Below are 10,561 nucleotides of genomic sequence, written 5' to 3' on the forward strand. Positions count from 1 at the left end.
GCGTGTCATCGGTATTCACATGTCCGCATTCCACCGATCCTAGAAATTACGATGCTACAACAAGAATTCGTGGAGAAAAAATATATATTATCACAAGGCAGCTCCCATTTGATGCCCCTCAGGGAAAAGTATGATACAGGAATGGAGAAAATATGTAACAATTGTATCCTCCCGAGGTCCTAATATCCTCCTCATGCGATGTGTTTCCGTCACAAACACCCCTTTCCCATGCCGGCGCCTAATGGCTCTACTAGCCTAGCGAAAGATTCGTAGAAAAAGTCGGAGGAGAGGTGTCTGGGATCGGAGTGTCGAACAAACTTTTTTGATGAGTCGTCAAAGCATTATATTTGTATGGAGGGAAAAATAAGAAGGAATGTTTGGTCGGAATGGAAGGGAACCAAAGGGAGGCCGCGACTTGCAACGTTTAAGAGTCGAAGACGTAGGTAAGGTGGCAACGACCGCAGTATTGACGGTTGGTCATGGCAGCCATGAAGACACCGGCACCGCACTTTTAATCGAGTTAGTAACTACCATTTTTTGAACTACGAGGAACATTTGATATGTGAACTTACAGTCTCGTTAGGGCACTCTCTCCTCAAACGCTCGATCTTTCCGTCGCTGTCGACCTTGTAGTACTTGAGGACAGCCAACTTGGTCTTCTTCCTCTTGTGCTTGATCTTCTTTGGGGTGGTGTAAACCTTCTTCTTTCTCTTCTTGGCACCACCTCGGAGACGGAGGACCAAGTGGAGGGTAGACTCCTTCTGGATGTTATAGTCGCTCAAAGTGCGACCATCCTCGAGCTGCTTACCAGCAAAGATAAGACGTTGTTGATCTGGGGGAATTCCTTCCTTGTCTTGGATCTTGGCCTTGACATTGTCGATGGTATCAGAGGATTCGACCTCAAGGGTGATGGTCTTGCCCGTGAGGGTCTTGACGAAGATTTGCATCTTGAATAGGACTTCGCTTTCACCGAGCGGAGTATCTGGATTTTGTGGGGGAAAAAGGTTGTGAGAAAAAGAGCAGATAACCAAAAGCGGTCTCAGCAATCAGATTGCGTCTACGGAGGGACAGGATCAGTTAAGAACATGATTGATGGAAGGTAATTATACAAAATGGAATATGAGGAGGGGAATCGAAAGGCGGTGGGACGTAGTATATGCGAGGTGGAGGGGTAGCTTACCTTCGATGTTTTGGTTGATGATGAGAGGAAAGGGAGAAAAAAGTTGATGGAGGTTGCTGAACCGGGGAGCTTTCTTTTCTTTGGAGAGGTCTCTAAGCTTGGCGAGAAAGTTGTGTGTTGGCCAGAAAAACCAGATTTGTGTGTGGGCAGGCGGAGATAAGATCTTTTAGATGGAGGTAGATTAGATTAGATTAGATGAGGGTTTATTGGAAGCCCTATTACGGTTTGGGACTAGCGTATCCAAGAGACCGAATTGGGGAAGCGCGTGCCATGACAACGCCCGCTCCCTGTCTGTTTGTATGCACGGCATGAGACAGGGCCAGTTGCCCCACCAGTGGACATGCAGGCTCCATTGTGCGGCGGACTGGGCTCATTTCGTTTCATTTCGCCAGATGACGCTGCGTTGTGAGGAGCGAAAGCGAGATGAATTCCAATGTTATGTGGTGGTTACTGCCCGGGGTAACCGCTGTGCATATTTCCGCTGGCGCCCGCTGACACTCTTTCCGATACTTCTGGCCCAGATACAGACAACCACACCCAGTAGCTAGTGTATGTAAGTACTATGTATGTACATGTACATTGCAATGTCATGCATAGTTACCAAGTATGCAGTGCCTACATCATGTATTATGATGTATTTATATACATATTTTTACTTAGTACCTATCTTAGTTTCGATGTCTACTTACCGACTACTTAGGCGATCGTGTTGTCGCAGTCGCAAGATGGAGATTGGGATGGAACCGATCGCATTCGCCATTCGCCATCGACATTGAGATTGGGGGTTCCGTGTCCCGGGCGACGACGACGACGACAACAACAACAACAAAGCTCGGGTTTAATGGCCTTGTAACATATCATATCGTATCATACTCTTAGTTCCTTAGCAGTTTCATACATATCCTCGGGAAAGAAAAGAAAGAAAGAAAAGAAAAGAAAAGACAAGAAAAGAAGAAAAACAAAGAAGAAAACAGAAAAAGCGAAAGAAAAAGAAAAAGAAGACCGAATAGCGGCAGCTGTGACCGGGGACAACGATTGGATTGGGTTTCGATTGGATTATCCAAACCGAGAGGCCTCAGAAAGTGCGGCAATGTTTGAAGTGAACATACTGTACATACATACACAGACATCAATACAAGGCAAGAAAAGTAAGTAGTAAGAAGTCACAATGGTAATAGTCATGGCAATTGTAATGTACAGAGTAATGTAATGTAATTATAATGTAATGTACATAATAATGCAATGGGTAATGTTGATAATTTGGTGCTGTTGAACCGACTGACTGAAGGGAAACTAAACTAAACTTCCATGCTTCCTCGCTTTATTATTATCTTGATGCATCCGTCCCCCATCCCAATCCCTTCCTCTTCTTCCTCTTCTTTTCTTCCTTTTCCCTTCTCTTTCCCTTCCCTTTTTCTCCTTCTTCCCACTATTCCCTTTCCCTTTCCCTCACCCCTCTCCCGGTAGGGAATACTCCTCTTTTTCCTCTTCATCTTCCTCAATCACTCTTTCCATTTACGTTCACGCACCATTTACGTTTACGTTACGAGTAGATGACCCCCAGCGCTCTTTGACGCCTTGACGTTTCCCTCTTTTCAGATATCAATCAAACCACCTCTTCTATCTCTTGGTATATCATACTAAGTACATACAGTGTATTGTATCAGTCGTTCCTGTGGAACTGCCCATTAAAAAAAACAAGGAAAGGGAAACAAAAAACAAAGAAGTGCCCCCCCGGACGTATTACACTCTCGCCTTGACTTTGACTTTGACTTATCTCGACTGTGTACAACCATAAACAAGAGAGAAAGAAAGAAAAGAAAGAGTCTCGATCAAGTAAACAAGGCCTTCCGCTACTGCGCACAGTCCCCCCCCTCCCTCCCGAGTTATCAATTCAATTTCGTTGACTACTTTCGAGTCCCGGCTTCCCTCGCAAGGATAATTACCTTACATTACTTTACATTACCACCTCGCGCGCTAGAAGAAACAAGATACCCGAAAAGAGAGAATCCTCAACAGAGCCTTGCATTACCTTGCATCGCATTGATTGTCTCTCACTCTCACAATATCAAACTTGCCAATTGCAATTCCCCACGACCGGCCTCTCTCCGCGCTTTCGATTCCATATCGCATCACAATATCGCGATATCGCATCCTAAAGTCGCTAACGAATCGCCATCGCCGCACAGACAACACGATCTCTACGACCACGACCACGACTACGACCAACAGGCCTTAGCCATTTTACTTCCCAACAGGGGAGAAAAAGAATAAAATTAACTTACATTTTTTTTAAAAAAAAATAAGGACAAAAAACAGAAAAACCCGCGATACATTCTTCTTTTGCGCCAAAAAAAATAAAATAAAATAAAAAACCCCCAGATATAAAATAACGACATCGATCTGAAAAATAAAATCCAAGAAAACAAAAATAAAATTCGAAGAAGAATCCGCTGTTGTACGGTCTATTGCCGAGTGCTTCATTGCTACTTGGCCATATTCTCGTCGCTGCGAGTTTCCTGGTTGCCCGGCCGGTTGTTGAGGAAATCCTACACGAAATAGCAACAACATCTCGACATTCGCCAACACAAGTATATCCATCCATCCTTCCATTGCCCTCGATCTCGACTTCTTCATTGAACGTCGAATTCGCCCGAGAACATACGGAACGATACTCAACATTTTAAATTTGATTGGCAAGGAATTCCGGCTGCCTTCACTGGCCAACCGATACTTCTTTTTTGCCTCTTTGCTATTCTATCCTATTATCATTCCGAATACTGTTCTGACATTGGTAAGGCAACTTCACATATTCTCAAGGATCATGAACTTAACATAACATAACACAGCATAGCATAGCATAGCATAGCTAAAATAACTACTTACTAACTAAGCCTCATCTATTATACACAGATCCATAATCTACATGTCAAGACAGTATTTAAATACTATTATTTAAACTAGTTCGTCTGAAACAAACGATGCTACCCGCCCAGAACCAAGAACCTCAGAACACTCAAAACACAATGGCCACCGCAACATTCCAAACCGTTCCGGCCAACGCCAGCATTCCGCCATCAGCACTTACCCACCGACGACGGGTATCGAATATTGAATCTCGTCCTAGGAAGCGCCAATATACACAAGAATTCCAGCCATACCCGACAGTGGCACCCGGCCTAATTTCCAGGCATAGAAAACATCGTTCCCAACCTGTAAACTTTCTAGACGACCCAACTCTCTTGATGAGCCCCAATGGCTTATCGTACACGACCGCTGCTGCAAGTTCTGCCATGATGGGTAGAAAGTTTGGAAACTTCTTGCAAGAGAATAGAATACCGGAGGGAAATGTAACACAAAACCTAGGTGCTAGACAACGGTCAATGTCTGAGGTAAACTTACAAGGATTCTTGCAGGACGTAACTGGTGGCATCACGAATACCCAAGATCTTTCCAGCCATCAATTGAATCAGACCGTAACCCCTAGATCATTGAGCGGGATGAGTACGTCTATTTCATTGATACATCAATTGATAATTATATCACTAACAATCCCTCTTAGACTTCATGCCTATCACTCCAGGAAGCCCATTCGTCGGGATCCTGCCCCAACAGACACCTACCTTCTCCCAACAGGTCCCCCAGCAAGCTCTTAGCAATCAATTCGTCCTTTCTCCGGGTTCTACAGTGAAACCAGCAAAGAGGCCGTTCCCGCCTCTCTCCACTAACATTAGATCTATACCTCCTCCACCCGATCTAGTGGAGAAGATCAAAAGTCATATGAGAAGGCATTCGGTGGATACTACCCCCGTTGTGAGAAATATGGATTCGTACTTTGTAAACATGGGTTCTACTTCGAGCTTGCCCTCGCCGCCAAACTCAGCACCATTGGTTACAGCAAATGCATTTGATATGGCACCAATGCCAAGTCGTGCAACCACATCGATTTCACACATTGCTGTTCCAGAGGAAGGGAGTTTTGACGACGAACTTGAAGATGATGAAAGTTACTTCTCACCATCAGGCTCAAGCGCTGGACATAGCCCCGAGTGCCCATCGAGCCCCCAGATGCACTCTATTGATGGTGTTCTTTCGTCCGAGAAATTGCACCAGGCTTTGCAATCAGTAGCATCTAGACAAACCGGCGAATCAGCCGACCCCGCTCAGTTGAAGGAATACCTCGACGATCAAGATGATGAAACTCGGGTCCCGGGTGGCTTTGTCCGAGCATCTGGAATTTCTAACGATGAGATCTCGGCTTACATCTCGGGACCGGAGCCTGCCGATAATAAATGGGTCTGCCTGTACCCTGAATGCCAAAAGCGCTTTGGCCGTAAAGAAAATATCAAATCGCATGTTCAAACCCATCTAGGAGACCGACAGTTCAGATGCGAGGTCTGCAAAAAGTGCTTTGTCAGGCAACATGACTTGAAGCGACATGCAAAGATCCACACTGGCATCAAGCCCTATCCCTGCAAGTGCGGCAACAGCTTCGCCCGACATGACGCACTGACCAGGCACAGACAACGTGGCATGTGCATCGGTGCTTTCGAGGGAATCGTTAAAAAGGTGGTTAAGAGAGGGCGGCCAAAGAAAATTCGTGCTGAAGGGGAACCTGAAACCCCAAAGAAGAGAAGAAGAAATAAGAAACGTCCCTCAGAAGGCGGGATGTCTTCAGAGTCAGGCGCATCGATATCATCAGGGTCGGATATCGGTGCATCATCGCCATCGGCGTGCGACGACATCGACACATGGGAAACACCAACATCTCCAGTATTAAGACTACTAGAAACAGTTCCGGAGATAGCACCAAACCAACCTCCAGCCACAGGAAAACGGAAACGTGAAGCCTCATCCGACCCCGAGAATGAAGATGACCACAAGCGAGGAAGGCTCGATAGCGTTTCCATTAATTCTTTTACAGAATTTGGACCCGTGGATTTTGGACTTCCAGCCGCGTCTCCACTATACTCGGCTCCATCGACGCCGGAAGACATGTTGGGCGAAGTTTCTCCGACAACAACAACGGCTCCAAAACAAGATGGTGCTCTCAGGTTCTGTGATCCGCTACTAAACTCATTCGACGAAGGCACCAGTTTTACACCTGAGGGGTCACCAGACCTCCAAGTTCTCCACAGGAAATACGCAAGCGCTTTCAATACCCCAGAATGGGAAGGACTTTCTGCCCCAGCAATTGCAGCTGACGAAGTCGATCTCCGAGAAATACTTGGCTTGCCAGATCTTGAAACTTCATCTGCCGCAGCGACAGCATCAACCGATACCTTTCCGTTTCTCGGCAACGGCAAAGAAATTCATAACGATATCTCACTCTCAAACTTAAATACCCTCAACGGTAACTTCGACCTTGGACTTTCCGGCGAAGAGTTTGATTTCATTAAGCCAGAATTACTACAGGAAAGCGATGTATTGGATATGCAGCTCTGGCAAAACCTCCAGGGCGAATATTGACACTCCAGCTCTAGAGACTCAAAATATACCTAAAATCCAACAAAATCAACACAATAAGTTTTAATGCTTAATCCTTTCCAATAATTTCCTTTTGGGTCATAATGGCTTGGTGTTATTGACAAGTAAAAAGAGTGGTGTGGCGCAGTTAAAAGGTCGAGGATTAAGCGTCAGGTACTTAATTATTTGGGTTTCTTTTCTACATTTCCGGAGTCCTTTGCATATTGTGTGGGTATTTCCTTTGGGCATTTCTTAAGCTCTTTGACTTTTTATCAAACCTCGGGACCTGGAGCAAGCACACGGTTTGTTTTTGTTTCTATTTCCTCTCATCTATCACCACTTATTTATTCAGATTTCCTACAGTATTTGGGCCAACTTTGGGCAACTGAAATACTTCTCACATCCTACACTAATGACCCAACCCCACCCCCGCCCTATTTGCTTTCCACAAATATTTTCCTATTTCCTTTTCTGTTTCTTTTTATTTCCTTACATTTCCTTACTGTTCATTTTACTTTTGGTCCTATTTCCTTGAGATGTATACGCACGCATACGATCATGATGTCTCGCGAGTTACTACCCCCTACCCCATCCCACTGACCCTTTTTATCTTGTCCCCTATTACCTTTCATGTCAAATATTATAACACCCCCATCAACACATACAAGCAAGTAACGCGACAAAGTGAATGAATTGAAGCCTTTATCTCAAGCTCTCCTATCGTACAAATCTTTGGTCGTATAATTTTAAGTGTTTAGGTAGACTAGTTTACCTATCTATCAATCGAAATTTATAAGCAGAGAGAAAAAAGAAAGAAAAAAGATGTGAACCATTTAAAACGCCTTCTCCCCAACCAGAACTCCCATCGGTCTTCCGGATTTCGTTAGCACTTTTCGAACAAAATCGATTATTTGGGCCTCGGTGCCTAGGGTTATATGAAGAGGTTAGCGCTACGAGTTCCGAAGATCTTAGCAACTATATACGAAAATCATTACCTGCTTGTCCAACGATCATCATAGAGATCGGTTCCCAGACTGTTTCCTTTGTGACCTTCGATGTTATTGGGCGTTGGCCGACTTGTTTTGAAGTTAGAAAATATCTTTTTTGGTTCCAGCGACTATTTCGAACTTCCATGGGCGTTTGTGATGGGATTGGTTGGGATATAAATAGAATCAGCATAGTTCTCACCTGGGACCACCACACTCGGCAACCCTCCCAAAATACTATAGAATGTATTATCAAAACCAAAGCTCTGGAGATATACATCGATGCTTTCCGGGGCGCTATGGTGATTTATCATCTATATTAGCCTTCATTTGTAGACTACGTCTGCAACATAAGACTAAGTTAAGCCGTGGTTGCCACTTACATCAGCTCATCTCTATATGTTGCCTCCCCGCTGCCAGCCGGGAGCATCATCACTGCCCCACCATTAAAAACATGAGATCTAAGGAACCCCTTGAAAACAGCCATCCTCTGTAGGGCCTCTTGATAGTCCCCCATTGAAATATTTTGTCGTTGAATTTCCCTGTACGGTAGATGCTCAAAATCTTTTAGCATTTGGATGCATATGTCGGAAGATTATCACTTAGCCCTAGCCGTCGGCTTCCGGGCTTGCATTTTTTGACCGTACCATTTATGCATTACCATTGGGTTGATATACGGATATCTCCCGAACTTCTGCTTGTATTTATTATAGAAGGTATTTTCGTTGATGTAGGACTCGTGTATTTGAATGTGGGCAACTGTCTGATTGTTATTACAAATGGTTAGAAACGATATGTATATATTAGGAGGGGAGTTTCGAATTCGGTAAGGCTTACAGAGTGTAGATATTCCGTGTACGATATATCCCTAGGGGCTAGACCGGAGGACTTCCATAATTCATTGATGTCGATCTCAGCTAAAGGTATCCCAGTTGATATTTTCGCATCTTCTATAAATTTCGCCATGACTGACTGTTTGTCAGAAGGGAGGGAGTCGAGGACGCCGCTAGGAACTATTATCCTGGATGGTTTCTATAACCAAAAATTGATTAATACTCACACTTGATGCCAAAAATTTTCATCCAAATGCCAGTTATTTACCTGTCTGCGCTGACCCTTCTTATCATACCAGACTTCCTGTAAAAGTTGAAAGTTCTGAATATCTCGGGCGAAGAACCCCATGGTATCCATTACGCTAATATATCCCCCCCCCCCCCCGGATTATCAGATTTTTTCACCATCGAGAGAACTTCCTTCTAACCCTAATCACATGAGAAGTATGGTTCTTAACCACATACCTCGAATATGGCATGACCCCCTCCAACTCTGATACCCCCAACGTCGGTCTCAATCCAAACACACCTTGCAAAGCCGCAGGCCAAATGATACTCCCACAGGCTACGAATATTAGCTATTTTCTTACTTGTATACAAAGATATATACGTTTCTTACCACCCCCTCCTCGAGAGAAAAAGGGAGGGAGGGAGGGAGGAAGCCTTACAATCAGTCCCTACTGCAAAGTCAACCCAATCATACCCGGCAACCGCAACCGCGCTACCAGTACTACTTCCTGCAGGATCCAGATATCCATCAGCGCGGGGATTAAACGGACACTGAAAATCGATCCAATCTCTTGCTGTTTCGCCGTTTGCGAACTGCGTGGTCTTGGTTTTCCCAATGATAACGGCCCCGAGAGAGATTAAATGTTGTATTGCTTCTGCGGTGGATTTAGAGGAACCGTGATATTGCGCATAGGCTTTCGACGAAGCACTAGTGGGGAGATTCCGGAGATCTATAATATCCTTCACTGCTATTCTTTTAGAGGATAGGGGGAGGGAAGAGTTGGTATAGAGTCGAGAGGGGACAGGAATAAGTTCGGTATGTGGGCGAGCGAAGCTGTATTAATCCCGGCGGCATCAGTAAATGTTTACAAAACAAATTATTCAATTACAATAGATCGGTATCTCATAACTGCCCAGACTTTGCGGGGATATATGTAATATCTGGATAGAGGCGCTCGTTGAACGTTGAAATTTATATCTTACCCATCTTCAGATTGCATGACACCATACATGAACGCACCATACGGATCGGGATACAGTCTCATTGCCTGGTAGATACTCCCGGACTGGAGGAAATACGGCCCACTCGGAATCGAATCATCAACTCTTAGAATGGAATGATCTTTCACACCAAGACTTCCTAGTACTTTCACACCATCCTCAAAAATCGTTGGTGATTGTTGTATTTTTCCAAATACTCCGAACAATACAGTTTCCAGGAAGAAAGGCCCAAATACATCATCTGCAGATAGCATTGATGTAATTGTAGCTTTCAGCCATTCTGAAGATATATTATTATTGCTTACTGTATTCAAATCCAGGGCTATTATCGTTATAGGAATGGCCATCTCCCAAACAGAGTGCTGCCCTTTGTGACGACTGGGAACGAGACTAGCTATTTCTGGGTTCTCATGTGTTTGTATATTAAGACTAGAACTCGAGTTCGAACGACGGGTTATAGAGGTACTATCAATATTAATTGTACCGACAACGTTTTTAGAAACAAGGTACTTGATATCACCATACTCGAGTATCGAAGTATGCATAACCGAAGCGCCTGAAACTATGGTTGTGGTCGCAAGTATTTGAAGCACTACGATCGCAAAAGCGGAGGTAATCATGTTAAGCGCTTGCGCCTGTCGGAGGCCGAATACGAACGAAAACATTCATGCAGAATGCTGATAACAGTTTCAGAAATAGTAACAGCGATAATATAATAAATAAATAAATGATAGAATAGCGGAAGAATCGGGGTAGAAGATGCAGAAGAAGAAAAATGTACGTCGGTTAAACCCTGGTGGCGTTCTATTGCATAGTATATTGACTTCTATCCAGGACGCTTTTAAAAATCGTATTTTCTGATGCAA

At 44.3% G+C, this 10,561-nt stretch overlaps 3 protein-coding genes across 3 annotated transcripts; 1 reads left to right on the forward strand and 2 right to left on the reverse strand.

The window, feature by feature from the left end:
* Window positions 1-424: 424 nt before the first annotated feature.
* Window positions 425-947, reverse strand: AOL_s00083g462 (uncharacterized protein; the record flags this gene model as incomplete). Its single annotated transcript, XM_011125641.1, has 2 exons — window positions 425-508; window positions 573-947. The coding sequence occupies 2 exons, from the start codon at window positions 945-947 to the stop codon at window positions 425-427; spliced, it is 459 nt and encodes a 152-aa protein (XP_011123943.1).
* Window positions 948-4,161: 3,214 nt separating this feature from the next.
* AOL_s00083g463 (uncharacterized protein) lies at window positions 4,162-6,649 on the forward strand (the record flags this gene model as incomplete). The annotated part of the gene is made up of 2 exons (XM_011125642.1): window positions 4,162-4,684; window positions 4,743-6,649. The coding sequence occupies 2 exons, from the start codon at window positions 4,162-4,164 to the stop codon at window positions 6,647-6,649; spliced, it is 2,430 nt and encodes an 809-aa protein (XP_011123944.1).
* Window positions 6,650-7,479: 830 nt separating this feature from the next.
* On the reverse strand, window positions 7,480-10,315 carry AOL_s00083g464 (uncharacterized protein; the record flags this gene model as incomplete). The annotated part of the gene is made up of 10 exons (XM_011125643.1): window positions 7,480-7,571; window positions 7,642-7,722; window positions 7,835-7,929; window positions 8,016-8,174; window positions 8,280-8,395; window positions 8,470-8,664; window positions 8,734-8,827; window positions 8,931-9,030; window positions 9,134-9,528; window positions 9,678-10,315. 10 exons carry the CDS (start codon window positions 10,313-10,315, stop codon window positions 7,480-7,482), a joined length of 1,965 nt encoding a protein of 654 aa, XP_011123945.1.
* Window positions 10,316-10,561: the final 246 nt, after the last annotated feature.

This window comes from Orbilia oligospora (genome assembly GCF_000225545.1).
Source record: "Orbilia oligospora ATCC 24927 unplaced genomic scaffold scaffold00083, whole genome shotgun sequence".
Lineage (NCBI taxonomy): Eukaryota > Fungi > Ascomycota > Orbiliomycetes > Orbiliales > Orbiliaceae > Orbilia > Orbilia oligospora.